Raw genomic sequence first — 21122 nt, 5'->3', positions numbered from 1 at the left:
CATAATTTGCAGGATTCCTGTCAATACACTTCCTGCCAGCCACTTAGTATTAATAAAACAAATTTAGCCCTGACTCTCACTTCAGTAGGAGTTGTAACGCAACTAAGTCTGGCTGAAGTAAATTCAGGCATGCACCTCATTTCTAAAAAAGGTAATCATATCTCCCTGTAGGAAGGATTGCTGCGAAGAAGTTACAGTGTCAGCAAGGCAGAAATCTTTAAAGGAGGCTGTTTATTTAATTAAAATGAATATCCATTCACTGGAAAGAACAGCAATGGCTCATGGAACTGCTAGGTCACCCCCCTTGGCTTCATATTTCTTCTCTCCTGACTCTCTTCCAGTTTTGCCAAGTTGCAGCTGATAGCTGGAAGGAGATACAGAGTCTGTCATATTTTCCAGGCTAACATGCAAGATGAATGGTGGCAATGCTCTTGATGACTGGCAGTGGGGTTCTACTCTGCTGTATCCCTCTTTTATGGTGTTGAGTTCCAGGCCTCACCACTATGTGGGGACAAGGCCAAAGTTAGTGGTTCTGTAGCATCTGTGAGGTACAGTGAGGATCTTTTTAGAGATGTTCAATTAGGAATGAGTTTCTGTTTACTTGACAATAGTCTGTCTTCAGTTCAACGTAAGGAAAAGGCAAAGGAGGGAAAGAGTGATTGACTAGATGAGTTTTAAGAAGTGTCTACTGCAATCAACAACAAAGTTTAGGCTTTCACTATACAGACATAAAGGATATGTTTCCTTTCACATATTTGGCTCCTTTCCCAAAGCTTTATGTCAGTCTTTCTCCCTTGTGTTTAATTCTGAACCACTCCCATCTTCTACTACTGAGCAAATCAGTTCACACTCTGCAAGTAGGAGGGTCTTCCTGCTGTAGTAGCAGCCCCTCTCTGCTGTCAGAGCTGAAGCAGCTTGGGTAGGGTCTGTGACAGGGTCTGTCCACACATGGCACAGAGCCCAGCTCACAGGGTTACGTTGCACAGAAAAGATGGGGTGAGAATTCATAGCTTCTGTAGCAGCCTCAGTGCTTTCTGCTGTCTCTACATTAAAAAAAAAAAAAAAGAAAAAAAGAGAATCAAACATAACATGAGCTTTCATTAGCTGTAACGCCCAGAGAGCAGCAGGAAAGCAGGTTCACTCCCGCCTTTTTGCCACAGAGATGGAATTCTGCTCTTGCCACCTCTTCTTTTTTTCCTGGTTCTTTTCTCAGCTCTGATTATTATCCATCCTTGGTTTTCCCCAGGTCATAATACACATTCCCTTTGCAAGGTAGGACAGCTGAGACCGATATCATCTGTACTCCGTCAAGGGAGGAGAGTAGTTGCTACTTACAAGCCACATTGGATCAGGCAGCTAATTGGCACTTCACAAAGAGTATTGCCACCTATCTCCTGGTACTGTAGGTGCTCTTGCTCATCTTGCTTTCTGGCCACAGTGGTGTGAAGTAGTAATAAAGCATAACCATTTGTGACTCTGAAGAGAGGACTACTTCTCCATGTACTAGTTTGTCATGATTCACACTTCAGGCTATTTTTGTGCAATTCCTGCTCTGGAGGATCACTTTCAGGTTTTCTAGCTCATCTTTGAGGGCAAAGAGGAGAGGAATGGTTTGGTTTTAGGATTTTCTAAACTTGTGTGGGAAAAGCTTGTTTCTAATTTTACCAAAATAGTTGCTTGCAAAGCACTTTAAGATAAGTGGATGAGAAGCACTCTGTGAGAGCTACCTCTTCTTAAGATGACATGAGGCAACATCAGAAACTTGCCTTCTGGGATCCAAAGTTCAGATCAATGAAATAAATATGAAAATGGGGAGTTTGGGCCCTTTATAAAGCTGACTTTTCTGTATATGGACAGAATGTACTGTTTGTGCCTGAACTAGTAGCCTTCATTCCTGACTGTTGTGTGATAGCTTTAGTTTGTTTGACATCTTCTCTTTTTCAATGTTGTGAGTTTCTTACTTTCTTTTCCCTTCCCCTCCCACCCTTCCCCCAACTCTTTCTTTTCTTCTTGCAATTTAGAAATCAAGTTCCTCTACCACAACTGGAGAGAAGATCACTAAAGTCTATGAGCTAGGAAATGAGCCGGAGCGCAAGATGTGGGTGGATCGGTACCTGACATTCATGGAGGAGAGGGGCACACCTGTGGCCAGTCTGCCAGCTGTGGGCAAGAAGCCCTTGGACCTGTTCAGGCTCTATGTCTGCGTCAAAGAGATTGGAGGTTTAGCACAGGTGAGAAAAGCTGGTTAAAAATGAACCTTCAAAAAGTCTATTCTTTTTTTCTACAGTATTCCTGCTGCATACATCATTAGGTTTTCAGCCCTAACAATATTGTTGAAGAAAATGGTTCCATGGTTTGATAGTTGTCTGGAGTTCATTTTGGGCTGCATAATGGCCCTAAAACTTTACCGTTTAAATCAAGATTGACCACTGCTGTAGACAGATGAAATTGTTGCTTTTTCAGGGGAATCTAGTAATGCTGCTGAGAGAAGAAAAGAGGAAACGGTCACTGGATCAAAATTATGAGTAAGAAGCAGATGACAGAGCTAAAAGGAAAAGGAAATTTTTAATTTCCTTTAATTACCTTTCCTATATAGAGATACAGCCTGTAGGACAATTCAGTTCATCTTTCCAGAGAAGCTGCAGACATATTCTTAAAACACAGTCTTTCATCCCAAATCTTTAAGTCTCTATATGGTATATATGGTGTCTCTATATGGTATATTTGTTTCTTAGACACAGACTGTGCTTTGTTTGGAAAATGCTTACAGGATATTTTGGGTTACCTTGCAAACATAATGATTCCAAGGAAAAGGTGAGTTACCTAAATGAGTTGAAGAAAAATGAAAGCAGGGAGAGCTGAGAATAAAAAAGTCACAGATGAGAAATAGAAGCCTTCATTTGCATTCTCACCAGTTGAAGTTTTGCAAAGGGACGTTGGAAAAATATTCATGAATTCTATAAGGCTGTTCGCCAGAGAGCAAAATGAAATGTTTCACTGTTTAGCATCTAAAGGGAAAGCAGAAGAAAATGGTCAGTACTTGTAGTCTTAGATTTGGCATTCGAAGTCACCTGGCCTTGCCTGATGCTTGTACAAAGCATCCCTTGCAACTAGGGGATCACTGGCTAGACACCAGAAACTATTGTAAAGTGCAGAGATCCATGAGTTCTGTGTTTATGAGAACATTTGTTCAATACCTTGCAAAATGAGGTCTTAAATACAGCTAACATGTAGATAAATACGCATGTGTAATATTATATAAAATGTGATATTGAAACATACAATTCTACACTAATTACAAAATCTGAATTCAAAAATATGGCAAACAAATCAGATTCTCAAAAAGATAACTTATTTTCATAATCTATGTGGTTAGTTCAAGAAAGGAATGTCCAACATCAATTAGTACCCCTCTCAAAGCTATTTTTAACAGTGCACCTCACAGCATAGGATTTGACTACTGAATTAGTTCATTCGCCCTTCAAATCCAGGGATTTTAGTTATTATTATTAAAGGAAGGGAGAGAAACCTAATGTAGTTCATTCTACCAATTGTTAAATGCTGTATATTGGTAAGAGATGTTATCCTGACATTTTTAGTGATCAGCTCATGCCCCTCAGCATCATACAGATTTGATTACTTTTAGCTCAGAAACTTTATTACAGGTAAATCGTATCATGCAGCTGCTCTGCCTTGTACAGTATGATTGTGCCCACAGTATGACTGTTAGCATCAAAAATTGAGCAAGATGGGGGGCAGATGGGATATTCTAGAGAGTCATTCATGTTTGCTTATTATGGAAATTTATTTTATTTTGGGACATTCAGTGTTGATTTTCAGTGACAGACATTATGCTTTGCCAGAGAATAGATGCTGTTCACTTAGACTGATTTTTGAAAAAGCTAAAGTTACAAATGTGTATGCTGCAGTACTAGTGAAAATTTACACTTAAAATGAGGGCTCCTGGTTTTTCTGGTGCACGCACATGAATGGTCACTATGTTTATCTGTTTAGAGCTACTCAGAGGTTCAGAGCTTTGCTTACTGAGTTTCATTTAAACGCCCTCCTAAAAAGCTGTTGCTCCAACTGCTGCACTCCACATCTCCTGGCTCTGCCTGGAGAGTGTCAGTGGGTGGAGCTGTGCAGCAGTGGTGCATGTTCCCTGTCTGAGGAGTTACTGTTGATGGGGTCCCAACATGAACAGACCAGCTGCTGGCAGTCTTCTTTTAAATGCCAATATACTGGGCATTTAGGCATGAACATTTCTGTTTGCATTATGCAATGTGTTCATTACGCACCACTTAGCTGTAAGCCAGTAGGCACAAAGAGCTGTGTAACTGGATTTCAAGCCTCAACAAGGGCAGTTTATGAAAATCTGGTCTCCTTTAACTCCTGGGTTCTTGCAGGATGTACCAGAGAAATAAAAACACGTGGCATAGCCATGCCAACCTGCTTGCTGTTAATGCCATCCTCAAAAGATCTTTGCTGACTGGCAGCAGTTACAGTGTTATTAAACACTGAGAGAAACTTAAGAAAATGTTTTCTTTGCTGGCACACAGACTAAGGAATAGTATGGCTAATGATAATCTTTCTAGCTATACAAGTTAAGATAGAGTCATTAAAATATCAGGCCTTAGGGCAAGTAGCAGACATCATGGAATCAGAATTACTACCCAGAAAAGATGAGATTTCTCAGATGTTTAAAGCCAGTTTACTTTGGTGCTGACCCTGCTCCTTGGATCATACCTAGAAATTGCATAACTGGTTGAATGAATTTAAAGGCATCAGGTGTTACAGCAAAAGCAGTGGCTGCTACGAATGGTACAGCTGAGTGAGTCAGTGGCATCACCCAGGATGACAAATGAACTTGGCTATTATTACAGATCAGCTGTGTTTGAGGAACTCATGAGCAGAGTCTTTCAATATTCTCAGCCTTAAACTGCAAACAAGACTCACAGTGGAGTGGTGCAGTCAGCATTGTAATACAGAGTATTGCTGGACTAGCCATGAGTGTTTGAAGTCTGCCTTAATTAATTAAGGGGCCTGGCTTCACTCTGCCTCTCATCTAGCCAGAGGATCATTGATCTGTCCCTGCAAGATGCACTAAAGTGAAAGGAATTGAACCAGGAATTACAAGCTGAACTGTTTGACAGCTGGTGGCTATTTGGGAGAAAAATTTATTTTTCATATCAATGTTCAAACAAATTGCAGAATAACACTGTTATTGCTTTCTAAATTATATTTTAGAAGCTGCTTCTTAATTAGAATGGGGTGGGTGTGGGTGGGTGTCAGGGAGGGAGTGAGCAGGAATTTGCTTGGAGATGGATTGCTAACTGAAGAGCACAGGCCCTGGAAGGGCGTAAGACATTTAAAGGATGCACCATGCAGAAGACTCCACAAGCAAAGCTTTTTATGTAGCTATCAGCAGGCTCCTTAATGGCTTTGTAACTGTAAATGCTGTCTGTGCATTACTGCGTGTGGGAGTAATGAGCATTAGTTAAAAGAGGAAAATAAAAAAAAGTAAACCAAGACATTAAGTGCTTTTTTTTTGCTTTTTTTTTGCTTTTTTGTTTCCTGACTTAAACAAAGCGCTTTGCTGCAAACCAATGATTCTGCCGTTTACTTTGCTAGGTTAATAAAAACAAGAAGTGGCGTGAGCTGGCAACCACCTTGAACGTTGGCACTTCGAGCAGCGCAGCCAGCTCCCTGAAAAAACAATACATTCAGTACCTGTTTGCCTTCGAGTGCAAGATTGAGCGAGGGGAGGAGCCCCCTCCAGAAGTCTTCAGCACTGGAGATACCAAGAAACAACCTAAGATTCAGCCGCCATCTCCTGGTAAGCCAAATAAACTGCAGCCTCTTACACAATCATTTTTTGAATGCAAGGCATACTAGGTAGTTGCACCCTGTATATTTATAAGTGTGTCTTGATAATGCTGGATAAACAGGAATAAACCTGTTGTTGGCATCTTGTTCTCAAACTTGGAGCCAGCTCCTGAGTCAAATCAGAGTGAAATCTTCAGGGCCACCACAGTTGTGTGTCTGGTTCGTCCTTGCTCACTCCAGCTTACGAAGACGTGTGTGCCATCGTACCCTTAACATTGGAGACATGGGTGTAATAAAAAGAACAGAGTTTTGCACAGATGTTAAGACAGGAGCAGGCATTTGTCTAAAGGTCAGGCTCTGGTACCTGCCCTTTCCTTGCTGTTACTGAAGCTGCTTTTCAACACAACTGTTGATCAGCGATGCTTCAGTTGGAGCGGGATGGCAGATTCTGGACGGATCAGCGTGTCTCAGATGGTTGCTCTGATGCAGCTCGTGTTGAATGTGTGACAGATGGAAAGCTGAGGGTACGGTGTATCCCCACTGCCAGACACCCTAGTTTGCAGGCACACTCTCTGCTCTTTTGTTGCTAATCCTGTGTATCAGGTAAGTCATTAGGATCACTGTTTTTATCTTCTCATCTGAAAAACTGGAGCTGGCATTGCTTTATTTTGGCTGTTCCTTCTTCCATTTATGGTGTGGTGCTTGAAACCACTGTTTTCTTTCTAAATTCATGTCACTTAAGATTCTCAAGATTTGATAGTCACAGTTGATACTGAATGCAGGACTATTTTTAAGTAGAAACATTTTAAGTACGTAGGAAGAGTCATAGTATTAATCTAGATGTTGCCTTCTGGACTACCTACTTCTGGAAGAGTAAAAAAATCCTTAAATTATTTTGGATTATTCCTTTTGTTATTAGTTTTTCTGACCAACAAAATAATTAGACAAAATTTGCAAACTACTGCCATGGTTACTATTAGGCAGACCACCGTCACTTACTGCCAAAAGAATATATAATTTCTGGGATGTTTACAGCAGTTTCCTGCGGTAGAACACAGTTTTAGGAAAATGTCAATTAACCTAATTTCTGTTAGTGCAGTTCACTGGCTGAAAATGGGAAATGGAGAGTCAGAGACCCAGCAAGCCCTGCAGACAGTTTGCAATTGCATGACTTCAGTACCCTATCATGGACACTGGAAAATTGCAAAGACCTTTATAGTCATATAATAAAGTTCTGGCCTTTCCAAGATTATGTCTTACAATAATGCTTTCTCAGTATAAAAAAAGATAACAGTGATAAGGCTTAAATCTTTCTCAGACTGTTTCATTCAGTGTAAGGATTTGAGGGAGTGTTTAGTTAAAATCTTCCTAAGCACATCTCTGTGTAATAACTTAAATATTTCCTCCACCTTGTTAAAACCTAGGGTTATCAGGTACCCCAGTGGTGATTGTTTAATAGAAAGGACTTGCAATTCAATTTTAGAAAACAGAGAAAAACACTCAGTAATAGAAGTAAAGCCCATAGTCCAAGTGTTTACCTGTCTGAAATAAGCACAGAGTATCCTGAACGTGCACAGCTGCAAAAAATAATACATATGCCCGTCATCTCCTGAGAAGACTGGTAAAGAAAGCTGAAATAGATAGTTAGGCTTGCTAAGGACAGTGAAGAAGAAATTAATCTGTCTCTAAAAATGAAAGAGTATTACGCTTTGTTCTCTCCTCCCTTACCTCCTCTCTCCAGTACTCTCTCAGTAGTTGAATTGGGGATGATCACCATCAATCAGCTAAATTTCGAGATGAAGAATTGCTATTTAAATATGTAAACATGAAACAGAGGAATGGAAATGTCAGCTGTACCACTTTACAGGGTCCTTTTGCATCACGACACTACAAATGAAAATGGCAAAGTCCAAGTTTAAATTTATCATAACATTCAAGCAAGCTGTCTTTGAGGAGAACTGAAACTATTTTTCTAAAATAAAAGCACAGCAGGACATAGAGACTAGAAATGGGGGAAGCAAGCAAGGATCTCAAGGTTTGTTTTGTTGGAGAGAAAAGAGCTCGTGTCACTGAATGGGACTGCACTTCTGTACAGAGAAAGGCTTTCCCAGTGTGTATCAGCTTTAGTACATGAAATCCCGCTGAGGTATAGATGCCTCAGAGAGTACAAGCCTGTTCTCTTTAATAGTCAGCTTTTTTCTTGTTCCTTTTCCTTTAGTATATACCAACATTAACATTTTAGCTGCACAAAAGAGGCAGAGTTGTAGACATACTTTAGATAATCTGTCACTCTTTGGCATTCAGAGGAAACAGGAGCCCAATACAACAAGAAACAGTAGCCTCCAAAGGTCCTTGCTTTAACCATTAGCCTCTCTTGTGCAGTTAGCTCAGTGTAGGCAGAGCCACTTAGAAGCCAAATCCATTTGCAGAGAACTAGTTACAGTATTAGGGCTGAAGTTAATCTGATGGAAAAGCAGAAGGACTTGGCTCAGAGAGGAGAGTTGTATTTTGTCCAGTTCTAACAAACTGGTGCTATGAAACAGGTCTTGAGATCTTAAAAGTCAGCGCTGAACTTCATACAGCTTTGAAAATTAAATATTTCAATTGCTCATAAGAATACATCAGGACTAGCAGCCTTTACAGTACAGAGAAGGATTCAGTTCCAATGTCATCGTAGTTCCCAGGTGGGTGGTTATGCAAGGTGGGAGCAGGCTGAAGTGCAGCTTAGAGCAAATCCATTCTTGCAGATATCTCACATCCAAGGGGTGGTTATGTGACTGCCTCACAGATGACCTTTAGAACACAGGCATAGAGGAGTGCTAGGAAACACAGTGTGACAGCCATGGCGAGGAGATTCATATGGAAGAGCACAGTCAAGAAAAGGATGTGATGTGTAAGTCAGATTTATGGGACTGTGAGACAGTGGTCTGGGATCGCGTGTCCATTTGTTTGTAGCACTATATTCAGGATTCTTCTGTCACTTCTGGTTTTTAAAATATCACTATTAAGGTAAATGGTACATAAAGGAGTGAATAATTTAGTGTTGTGTACAGTGAAATTCATGATAGTGTCAGCAATTATAAGTTGAAAAAAGGAGTGAGAGTAGAGCAGCAAAGTGACTCTGGTTGGCCTTAATCAGCAGAGATTTGCACAGTAGCCAAGGTGTTAGGGTTAGCTGTTAATTTCAATAGTTCTTACTTCATAGCACTGTCAGAGCCTCTTCTACTCTTTCATAAAGCTCCTGGGGAGGGGTGGGGGCCTGAATGTGTTAGTGTGCCTTGCACTGCTCTGAGGCTGTGCAAGTTGGTGACGCATTTGTGGTTGGCTGAGGCCTGAGTCTGCCTGGGTCAGGTAATACCATCAGCAGCAAAGGACAGCAGCAAATGCCTGATGACAGAATGACTACTGGGGGATCCATGGTGGCCTTCTGTCCTGATCATTGGGTCTGTGCCAAGGTCCATGTCAACTGCTGATGACTTGAGCTGCGTAAAAACTCCCTTAGAGAGAGAGGCATTGTAGGTCTTCCTTCTTTCCAGGAGTGGGTGCAAAGACAAAATGCTTTTCCTGTCGTGTGCGTGTGATAGTTTTGACCAAAATGCTCACAAATAATGTGGGAAGTTCTAAACTGAGAAGAATTCTAGGCACCATTACTGTAAGCACTAATGAATGCTGGAGAAAAAATTCTAAAGGAGCATCAGCATGAAGGAGTTGTCTTCCTTTGCTGTACTCTGGCACTCTCTTAGTTGCAGTGTGCAGTTATGTGTGCACAACTCTCAAAATAACAGGCTCAGAATTTATCCTGTGTTGAATGAACAGGATGGCCAAAGTGGTCCAGCTGAGGATGCTTGTGAGTAACAGCAGCTGGCCCTGATGCCAACAGAGATTTCATTAAAGCAAACCTGGGAAAACCATACGCTTGTGCTGGGCAGAGGGAGCGAGAAGGCGCCAGGAGTGTTTTGCCTGCGTTTCCTTGGCAGCAGAGAAACCAGACTTGGGGAGGGGGCTGGCGGGGGGGGGACACGACGCGGCACTGCAGGACACAGCCATTCAGTGAGTGCGCCTGTAACCAAACCCATCCGTCTCTGCTGGCGGGTGGCTGACTGAAGTGCTATTATTAGCAGGCAGGTGATGTCATGGAGCGTGTCATGAGGCCAGCCAGGGAATCCCCACTGAAGATGGATGGGCCAGGGGCTGGGAGGGGTGGCTGGGGGGACAGGCGGAGGTGCCCCCGTGGCTGCATCCACGCCTGCCCGGGGGGCCCTGCAGCAGCCAGCAGCCCCCAGTCCAGCCTAACTGGGGCACTGGGTTCGTGCTGTGTAAATTATCTTCCCAGCGTGGTGGCTGGCTGTTCGCTCTGAAGTATGTGAATGTACTTAACCTTCAGTAACCTTTCCATTGTTTACTTTAGAGTATACATTTGTAGCTTCTGGCAAAAGGTAGGGATATCCTAGAGAGCATGTCAGGCCTCACATTAATGGAGTTTCAAGAGGTTTCATTCTTCTTTTCTTTTCTTTTTTTTTTTTTTAAGGGAAAAAAATTGCTGGCAAGAGGAAGGTTTTATTTCTTTTTTTAGCTGCATATTTCTTCTCTGGTAAATAAAGGGTCTCTCCTGAAGATACTACTTCCTGCTACGCAAGCTTTGCAAGGCAAAAGGCATGCCAGTACTATAATTCCATGCTACAGAGAATAATGTGTGCTATCATGTGTTATTAACACATACTTCCACAGCAAACTGTGGAAGACCTCACCTTCTCACTGACCAAGATGTCAATTGTATTTAAGTTATGATGTGTTTTGTATTGTGAAAAGCATATTCTTACAAATCTGTTATGATTCTTGAAAAACAATTATTGCTTAGATGTGGATGTGAGACGAGGAATTCAGTAGCTATGAACACACCACAAATACGTTTTTCCTGGACATCCCCAAGATAGCTGCAGAATCTTGTCAGCAGAGATTACTTTTTCTAAATGAACATTGTTGTTTGTCTTCCTTCTTAGAGCTTGGTTTAATACTGAAGTTTATGAAGCACTCTAAAAGGTACTCGTTCAGAATGTCCACAATCAAAATTAAACATCTAACATAATAAAACCCCTGCAAAAACAGATGTAAAATGCAGCCCAGCAAATGTAAAATTTAAGGTGAAATAGGAAATACAGGTTCTTCTTGGTAGATGGAGTCCTAATCCAGAGACTGAAACACTTGCAGTTCTTATTCTGTAGAAGTGTCCCTAACCCAATGGAGGTCAGGGGCAAAGTGTATTAACAAAGCAGTACCAGAAACTTTGCACTTGTCATGACAGCATTTGCCTTCCATTTTTTCAGTTGTATATAAGCAGTCATTTAGAAAGAGGCTTGAGGAAAAATAACCAACCTTTTAATTACATTCTGAAGATAGAAATTTGACTTGTAGCTTCTCAATTTGGTATCTTCTTTTTTCTTTTAAACCTTTCTTTATATAAGATTATATAAAACACACTGTTATGAATAATTTTGCATTCCTGTAAATACTGAAAAATCTTTTACTTTTTTCCTTTAGGTTTGCTAGGGATATGAATTAAGCTCTTGCTCAGGTAGGATAGGGAAAAGCTTAATTGCTTCTTATTAGCCCACCATAAGAAAAACATGCAGGGTTAGGCAATATCCGAATTTACAGTAAGTATATGGGTACACTAATGTGTTTATTTACATGTTTCTAATACAGCAAGATGGTAGGTGACAGTCTGTGGAATAACTCAGAAATGCTTTCAAGCTTTTTATAAGAATCTAGAATTGTGTTTAAAGCTCAAGGCCAGAAGAATGATCTTGACCAGCTTGGGAGTCATATATACAAAGAGCTCATTTTATGTGAATATGATGGGGTTTTTTGTTTTATTGTAGCACTAAAGCCTTCAGCTAACAGTAGACTATAATGTAACTAACATTAGTGGTTGCAAATGTTCTTGTTCCTGTATTAATGCAATCAGAGAGCTTTTCCTAAACTTTTTTTTGAACCTCATTACTATGTAAGCATAATTCAAAAATGCCTCAGAAAGCTGAGGACAAGAACAATGTGGTCCACACGATGTGGATTTTACATATGCACTTGCTTCTGAGACTGATTTCCAGATAGGGGAACATGTGTTACAGATATAAATGAATCACGTATAAAAAAGGTGTTCTTCAGTTAAAAACAAGCTCTGCCTGTCAGGATGATGAGTGTTCTAGGATTCTGAGCCAATTATAAACTACTCTCTTTCATATACAGAAGAAAAACCCATACTGCTTGTTCCAATTTTCCCTCTAACAGTAATTTATAAAGTTTTGTTAATTGGTTGTTGAATGTAGATAGGCAGGCACAATAAAACACATGACAGTTCATAAAAAAAGAATGACCTCTCAAGCCAAATCCGTGTCCTACTCAGTGTGTTAGATTTGTGAAGTTTTTCTATTGGTAATTTTTTCCCAGTTCCATCTAAAGACTTGAATTCTGCAAGTTCTCTTTCCATAGAATTTCTGCTGCAAGACCTGTCAGATCCAAGGCTTAGATGTTGTTACTAATCCTCACTTACCACCTTCTAAATCATAAAACTACTGTGTAGAGCTTTGGGCTCAGGGCGTGTTTCTGTTCAGTAGTCACATGAAAATAGTAGCTTTGGTGTCTACTCTGCTTCCACTGGTCTGGATGTATTTTAGTGCTATCTTTACCATTACCAATATCTGATGTATTCATTTACATGTCTTTATTGCTGCTCAGTCACATCAGAACACGGCAGTAAAATGCTCTTCTGTGTTTCCTATACCAAGAATATCAAGCTATTTACCTCCATTAAGGAGGACACTAGTGCAGATACTCTATTGCTTTCTGAACAAAGAAGTTTTTGCAGATTAAACAGATATTTTGCAGAATTGACCTGGTTTTGTTACATGTGCTTTACCATCACTGACCCTAATTAACATTTTGTTAAGATGTCCATTTCTGTTTTTACAATTCTTTTAGGAGTTATCTGTAGCCTCCTGTTCAAATTCTACTTTCAGTTTTTGTTTTCTTCTGATCCCAGATTGCCTTTTGCATTTCTTAAATACCATCTTTTGCCATGCTATCTCAAAGATGCCACAGGATTGCAGTGTGTCACTAATCATTTGCTATGTTTCACCATGGAAATGTATGCCTTTTAGTGCTAAATAAAACCATGAATTTATATTAATATAGCAGCTTAAATTTATGATGAAAAGCTTCTGGCTGAAATATTTCTTATAAACGCATGTGTTGTAATAGCGATTATATGAAGAAGCTATGCCAAAGAACAACCTTCATTTACTCTGTTGTAAACTACAGGCAATTAACTTTGTATCTCTGACCTCTGATTTAAATGATCCTTCATCTGGATGATTTCTATCCATGTTGCTTCAGGCAGCAGATTAAATTCATGATTCTAGGAAAGATGATGGCTATTACTACACAGCATATCCTGATCTCAGAGGATTTTGGGGAAGTTACAAAATAGTGAGATGGATTGAGGTATACACAGGTTTCTGGAGGAAAGAACTATTTTTTTTCCTTGATGATTATTATTTCCACAGGAATTTGGCTGCTACCTTTTCATAATTACTTTTTTTTTTTATTATTATTTTTCAGCTAATTCTGGTTCCCTGCAAGGCCCACAGACACCACAGTCCACTGGTAGTAATTCCATGACAGAAGTGCCAGGCGATTTGAAGCCCCCAACACCAGCATCCACACCTCATGGACAGATGACACCTATGCAGGGTGGCAGGTACGAAAAGGGCTTTGCTTCGTTTTTGATTGCTGTAGTTCTACAGCAGTTTAATCTGGTCTTTCCTAGCTGCTTAGGCACTTGTAGGATTTTATGGAGAATCAGTTAGAGTCTGAAAAGTGGCAGAAAATCGTTTATTTTATAGAAGGAGGAGAGAGAGGGAAAGGGAGGAAGGAGTAGAGGTTCATTAGCTTTCTAAACACCAGAGAAGGATCAGACAAGCACCAGTGCAAAGAGGTTCATGTGAATATGTCGGTAGTGGGGAGGAAGGTGCAACCCAACAGCTCCAATGTAGAACCACAACCTTCCTTTCCTTGCTCATCCTGTACGCCTCTGGTCAACAGATTTCAGTCATGCTCAGGAAGGAGAAACATGTGGTTTAAAGGTGTCACCTGAATTCAAATTGTGAAAAGCATATACAGTAACAGTGGTTGAGATAGCAGAGAGTTCAACTGGATGGACCAAGAGATCCCTTTCAGTTCTGTGCTCTGGAAGTCTCACAGACTGGCTTAATCTGAAGTGAAGCTGTCTTGCCATTCATTAAGGAGTCTTAGTCCACTGAAGTCCAGCAAAACAGTTCTTCATGACTTCAGCAGGAACTGAAGCTTTGAACTGTGTACAGAGCCACTCCAAACTTAATTTACTTAGGTTCTTTTTTTCTCCATCTGTAATGCTGCAGAAAGGATAGCAAGAACCGTTTTTAATCATCTTCAATTCAGATTGAATTTCCTAGGTAAAAAAGAACAAAACAGCTCAGTGAAATTTCAGGAAGCGTTGGATTTTTATATGAGTAATACAATACACAAACAATAGAACTAGATGAAAAATCCTGATCTCTAATGTAAGTAGACAAAGAAGCTTGGGGGAAAAGTAGGTATATTCTTTTTAATGATTGTCCATTGTGAAAGTCTTTTCCTTGGATGTATCCTGCACTGATCACTGCCACAGCATGGTGAGCTAGTTGTATTGTAGTCGAGGCTGTTTTCACAGTTGTTACGAATACAGGATGATGTTAATGTTTCTTTTTTCTTAATCTGCCAGGAACAGCGCAGTCAGTGTGCATGATCCCTTTTCTGATGTAAGTGATTCAGCGTTCCCAAAGCGAAACTCCATGACGCCAAATGCACCATACCAGCAGGGAATAAACATGCCAGATATGATGGGAAGGATGCCATATGAGCCGAATAAAGATCCTTTCGGTGGAATGAGAAAAGGTATTTTCTTTGTAGGAGCTTAAGTGTTCTTCCCTGTGTTGTTGGTTCAACCATGAAGATGTTGTAGTCAGAATGAGCTTTTTCACTTTGATGATTTTGCCATTAGTATCCTTGTAGCAAAAAGAGAGGTGCAGTACAGTTGAGTTTCTGGTCTGGTCATATTTTCCCTGCTCAGAGTCATGCCTGTTATTTTGGAATTAACAGAATCCTAAAACACTAATAAGAAGACCTTTGGGAAAATGGCATAATTCATGGGGTTAGATTTGATAATTTCTTCAGGCTGGTTAGCTACTCTGCAAATCAGGTGCTGGACTTCTCTGTAAAGAATGTGAATTAGAATGTGAAGTGATGAAGCAACATGCCTGGTTGTAGAAGGACTGATCTGGGAATTCACTGTGTGAAACTGAGCAAGCCTCCTAATGCTCTCTGTCTCAGTTTACATGTCTTTCAGAATAGTGAAGCTAAATTTATTCTTACTTGGGCAGTCCCTGACAAAAGGTGATAAACATACTCAAAGTTTGGGTTTTTTTAAGAAAGCAAAATTTAAAATTAATGTCAAAACTGTCTCTGGTCCTTTTGGGTACTTAACCTACAGCTGGCTTTGTGGATATTGTAAAATTATCTTAAAATGAATCAATCTTGCATGCATCGGATACAGGAAAGTAGGAGGAAAGAACACAGGCAAGGCTCACGATGGCTGTAAAGAGAAGAGCAGGTGGAGGAGATGAAGTGTAAACTAAAACAGGGCAAAAGGGAGATATGGCAAGAGGAGGCCCTGAAACTGAGGAAAGAAAGACATGTGATGAAGTGGGAGATGCTTTAAACAAGATAGTTAATCAGGTGTGATTTTTTTTTTAGAGCCTTTCCTTTAAATCCTTTTGCCTGGGCTGTGGACAGTAAGATTTAACACAGCTGAAGGAAGGGAAAACTCTCTGCTTTAGATTCACTTTAGATTTTATATCCATATGAGATTACGTGGGTGTATTGTACTTTGTCATACATTTCACTTCATCCTGTCGAAACAGAAATAACTCTGTTCAGTATCTACTATGAGGGACTAAAGGCTAGAATCTCTTCTATTTGCTAGGTGATTTATATCTGATAATAGTGCCTTTTCTTGGACCCATAGAATATGCCCGTCCTGCTTGAGAAGCTACATTAGGATACAGTATCCTTTCCATAACAGCATTATTGTATATGTGTGTATGAAGGTTTTATGGGGGGAAGTAAAAGCTTGATTCTGACAGCTTTGTAGTTCAAACCAGCAGATTTGCTTTCATCTGTTTTGTAGGGCTTATGTTTGTGTTCATTTTTAGCATTGTTTTCGGTGAAAAGAACAAGAGTAAGTTCATCTTCAGCTGTGAAGACCAGAGGGAAGCAGCTGCCTGGTGCCTGATAGCTCAGTTCCATAGGAGGAAATTCCTTTCCTCACTTGCAGCTCCTTTATATTATACCCATCATCTTGGTAGTGGTGGTGCTTCATGTGTTCCATTAGACCCCAGAGAGCTTGTTAGACACCTGCTGATTCTCCTTGGCAGTGTTAGGGATCTGAACATTCTCCTAAAATACTTCATTGAAAAGAAAGTGATCATCAAACATGCAGATTAATAAATTTAATTTCACTGACTGTTGCAGTGCCTGGAAGCAATGAGCCTTTCATGACCCCTGGACAAATGCCCAACAGTGGAATACAAGATATGTATAACCAGAGTCCATCTGGAGCAATGTCCAACATGAGCATGAGCCAGCGACAGCAGTTCTCTTATGGAAGTGGCTATGACAGGAGGTGAGTCAATCTTCAGGAAAAAGCAAAGCCCATTAGTGAAAATGACCTCTCTCTTCCCTTTTCATTTTCCCATTCCATCTCACAGAGAACATAGCAGCCTACATTTCCTACAGCATCTTACTAAATCACTGGGAGTCAAACCACTGGTAATGACTGAGTCTAGCTGTTCACAGAAATTAATAAGGAGGATTTTTTACACCTTAGAAGTCACTCAGGCTGCAGCACATCAGCTCATGGGTGTCTCTGACAGCTGCCTGCAGCTGGGCAGGGCTGTGAAGACATAAAGTAGTGCTTGAGCTGGTCTCCTAGCTGTGTTTTCACCTAAACAATTGCTGGTTGGCTTTTAATGAAAAACAAAATGCACAGTCTAAATGCGTCTGATTTGTGGTCTGTGAGTGAATTGCCTTTGGAGAGTCTGGAGTCTGTTGTCAGAGCTGTAGCAGCATCAGTCTTGCAGTGTGTCCAGCAGCATTCTCGTAAGTTTGTCCTTCAGTGAAGTACATGAAATAAATTTGGTCCTCTTTTGTTTATATGGGGAAAGATTTTGGGGAAAAAAAGTAGTAAAATCACTGTAGTCTAAGCATTGGTAGAGCAAGCAGAATGTTTTGGGAATGTTTGTGTTATATGAAGTATTCTGGCAGATTTTGCTGCTCTGGCCATATTCCTGCTTTTACTTTCATTAGGCTGTGTACTTAGCTTCTCTTTTTGTTTCCTGATGGTAGACAGAGTGGTGCAGTGTGGGTCTTTAAAGTGTAAGGGCAGAGTAGTTTTCAGTCAATAGTTTTAAGTAGTGGATGTGTCAACTAAAGCAAATCTAATCAAGCTGTTCAATAGGTCACATTGCTGGGGAGTTGGTGAGAGTAAGGGCTCCAGTGGAAGGTGTTAAGTCAAGAGAATGTTTTCTTTAAGGGATGCGATTTATTTTATTTTGTTGACAATTTTGGAAAATAAGTACTTTTTACAGAATGAGGTTTCCTTTGTAATTTTTTAGGTTGAATCATGGGCTGGGTCCTGAAGGCAGTATGGTACCACCTGGTCAAAGCAACATGGTGCCTTCAAACAGTGACCCAAGCATGTACTCTCCTAATTGTTATTCTGGCCAGCAAGGGTGAACACTGAAATCAGCTAACAAGTGCTAGAAGCCTCTGTGAGAGCACATAGGCAGAGCATGTGGCCTCTTGGTGTGTTACTTCTGTTTTGCTTTCTTGTTAAGGGTTTTGCCATTGGTTCAGTTTCTTGCAGGGAAGCAGGGGCTTGTGAGAGTCAGTTGACTTTCTGTAGGAGTAGAATCAGAGATGTTAGAAAAGGAGTGTACATCGTGCCTTGTCTATCTGCTGCTCAGCACAGGACTAGAACATCGTTTACAGTCCCAAGTTCTCCAGAGCAGCATTAAATTGTACCATTCTGAAGGTTCCACAATTTCACCTGGCTTGTGGTTATCCTGTGGCTAACAAACTGAACATTTAGAAAGTCTTCCCTTAGGAATAACATATGTGTACCTTTGCTTAATTTTATCTTAGTGCATGTACTCTTGGACAACTACAGACAACTCCTCTCATTTACATTATTCTTTTAAGTGGCATTGGATAATTTCTCTCCATCCATGTCATAATTTTAGGAGATACTGAATTGCTATTTCTTTCTCTCTGGTCATCTCTTTTTAAAAAAATTAGTTCTCTATGCTTTTGGAAAAATGAGGTTCCATTAGTTCTTTCAACATGTCAGGTTCCCCAGTTCTCTGTTTCTGTGACTCTCCCTGATACATTACTTCCATAATTATCCCCTAATTGTTGGTGTGTTCTCACTGGCAGTGTACAGAGAGGAAATACTGACATATTAGCCTGCAATACAGTGTTATTTATCAATCTTAATGCTTTCCAAGTACTTGATTTCAGCAACCTAAATTTCATTCAGGTGTGCTAAAAATACTGCACTGTTGTGCTCCTCAGAGGTCTTAAAGGCCACAGGTAAGTTTTCAAGAGTAACACAGCTCTGTCTCTCACTGTGTATGCTTCATTATGTAGCTATAATTAAAAATTACACGAACATTAGCAAAATTATGAGTGCTGTTTTTACTCACTTTAAATTGATATATTCCTGAATAATCGAGAAAGTAGCTTGCTCTTAGACTGGCATTCTAAAACACAAGAATTTTTACCTGCAACCTTTGAGCTGTACACCAGATACTTCCCCACCAAGAATGGACTCCCCATGTCTGCAGCTGCCTTTCTTACCTATTTGCTGAGCATACCCTCTTCTCATTCCTGACTGGTCCCTCTAAATCTCTCTGTTGTACCTTCACTGCTCCTCCTTTCTTCTATCTTCTTTATCTCCTTCCTTCCACTACCAACTCCAGCAGAGCTTACTACCTCAGGCTCAGGACCATACCAGACTGTTCCTTAACCTTGTTTCCAGATGGCAAATACCTTCAAGATGCAAGATTTTCAGAGGACTTTACTTTTCCTGGTGGTTTGAAAACTCCAGCAGCTCTAAGTGTTGATTTGAATGCTTTATTTTAGGCATGAACCATATGGGCAGCAGTATCCAGGACAAGGACCTCCCTCAGGACAGCCACCATATGGAGGACATCAACCTGGAATGTATCCACAGCAGCAGGTAGTAGAGGAGAAAATGGCTATGTTCATAACATTTGTTTAAAAAAATTCACCCCAGGATTCTGTATACATGGAAAATTTGTTTATGCAGTATATGTCTTCTGGCACAGAGGAGCACTGTAGTTCTGGTCAAAGTCACAGCCTGTATGGATAAGCAATGTATATGCAGCTGTAGGAAAATGTGTTCATTACACTGGAAGAATGTAAATTCTAACAGATGTTCTGTGGCTTTGGATGTGCATCGAGTGATTGTCCCAAGTAAATAACCAGCAGACTGGGAAAGTATAAAGCATAGACAAGTGAAGTGACTCATAGAAATGAAGTAACAAGTGAAGGAACAAATAGAAAAGTGGCTTGAATGGCAGGTTCAGGGGCTTTAACTTAATGTCATGCAGCCAAGTGAACCCAACAGAGAACTGGAACAAAGTGAAATGAGCAGCACTCTCAATTTTTTTCAGTGCTGTGGTGGGTCATATGAAATACCTATCTTTAGTATAGATCAGAGGGCATATTCCCACATGATGTCTCTGGTAATAATAGGGTACAAATACATAAGAGAGAATGTTATTGGTGTTAAAAGTAGTTTAAACATTTGCATATTGCAGTCTCCCCAACTCTTACAACTCAAAAATACAAATTATATTAATTAATAAGACTTTTCTGTTACATGTATGATTAGTCCATTGTGAGCAAAATCCCACCTTAGAAGTCAATAGCAAAACTCCACTGACTTCAACAGGATCAGTTTCAATCTGTGTCTTATTAATTCAGTTCTAGTCATACAGTACTTGAAGTTGGCTTCCAGAATAGAAAGCATTTCCTTATTATAAAAAAAACTGAAATGTAAACTAGTTTTGAGCCAATTTCAGATAGTTCTTTTCAGTTTGGGATAGGGTTTTACTAGGAAATTGGGGTCAGGGGTTGGGAGTGCTGTGGGGAGAAACCAAACGAGATCTTAGATTGCACTGTACTAAAAACATACATAAGTTTAAATTTCAGAATTTCTTGCTTATCTCTTTGGTTCATAACATCTCAAAAATGGCATAATGGAAAAACTGTTTTGCTGGTTTTTATGATGAGCATATGCTAGCAGTCTAGGTGATTTAGTGGGGAAATTGCAAAGATATGTAACAACAGTTTTGATATTCCATGCTAACATGTGCAGGGAATACATTAACTACATGTTCATTTAAGCAAGGAGACAGCTAGAATTTGTAAAAATACATTTGGTCCTGTCCTTAGTGCTCTTGAATGCAAAATGCATTCATTCAGAAAAACAGTGGGGAATGAAGGACAAGGATCCTGACCAGACTTGGCCTCTTTCTCCCAACCTCAGAGGATTCCACTTCTTCATTTAGCTACAGATTCTCTTTCCAGTAGCTTATTTACAATTTCCTAAATCTTACTCTGTAGTGGTACAGGAGGAATGTGAAAAATGACCCTTTCAAAGCTTTATCTACAACCTGAAGGCTAGGGAATGACCTGCAAAGGAGGTGTTTGGAGCATGAACTCCTGGGGCTAATGAAACACTTGGAGCCAGCTTTTCCAATTCCTGTATGAATGCTTACATCCCGAGAGCTATTACGCCGCAGGTGACCTGTGTTGGTGGCTTTTTGTCCTCTGTGAGGTCTCAGAATTCCACATCTCAGTGGAGAGAGAGACACATTGTGTAGTCTCAGTGTCCTGCTGAGCATGTCCACAGGAGGGAAGAGCTTGGGCACATCATTGTCCTCTGCACAGGGGACCATTGGGCATGTTGGCACTGCATGTACCAGCGTGCTGGAGTGCTTTTAAAAAGGCACATGCTTCATCATTCCAAAGTGTCTGCTCTAAGCATTGAGTCACTGTGGCAAGACAAACAGACCTTCTTAGGTGTGGCTGCTGCCAAGTCATTTCTTAATGTATAAATTGGCCCCAAGGGTGGA

The 21122-nt window shown here is 40.4% G+C and overlaps 1 protein-coding gene across 4 annotated transcripts in view; it reads left to right on the top strand.

Annotated features, from left to right (window-relative positions):
- ARID1B (AT-rich interaction domain 1B) overlaps positions 1 to 21122 on the top strand; it is a 293784-nt gene that overhangs the window by 263989 nt on the left and 8673 nt on the right. For all 4 annotated transcript variants that reach the window (XM_033512733.1, XM_015621230.2, XM_015621231.3 and 1 more), the window contains 6 exons: positions 2022 to 2231; positions 5632 to 5836; positions 13444 to 13582; positions 14624 to 14796; positions 16432 to 16582; positions 19102 to 19198. In XM_033512733.1, coding sequence (XP_033368624.1) covers positions 2022 to 2231; positions 5632 to 5836; positions 13444 to 13582; positions 14624 to 14796; positions 16432 to 16582; positions 19102 to 19198 — 975 coding nt within the window. The remainder of the gene's footprint in view (positions 1 to 2021; positions 2232 to 5631; positions 5837 to 13443; positions 13583 to 14623; positions 14797 to 16431; positions 16583 to 19101; positions 19199 to 21122) is intronic.

This window comes from Parus major, chromosome 3 (assembly GCF_001522545.3).
Source record: "Parus major isolate Abel chromosome 3, Parus_major1.1, whole genome shotgun sequence".
Lineage (NCBI taxonomy): Eukaryota > Metazoa > Chordata > Aves > Passeriformes > Paridae > Parus > Parus major.
Note: the sequence above shows the minus strand (reverse complement) of the source record. Positions and strands in the feature narration are given on the sequence as shown.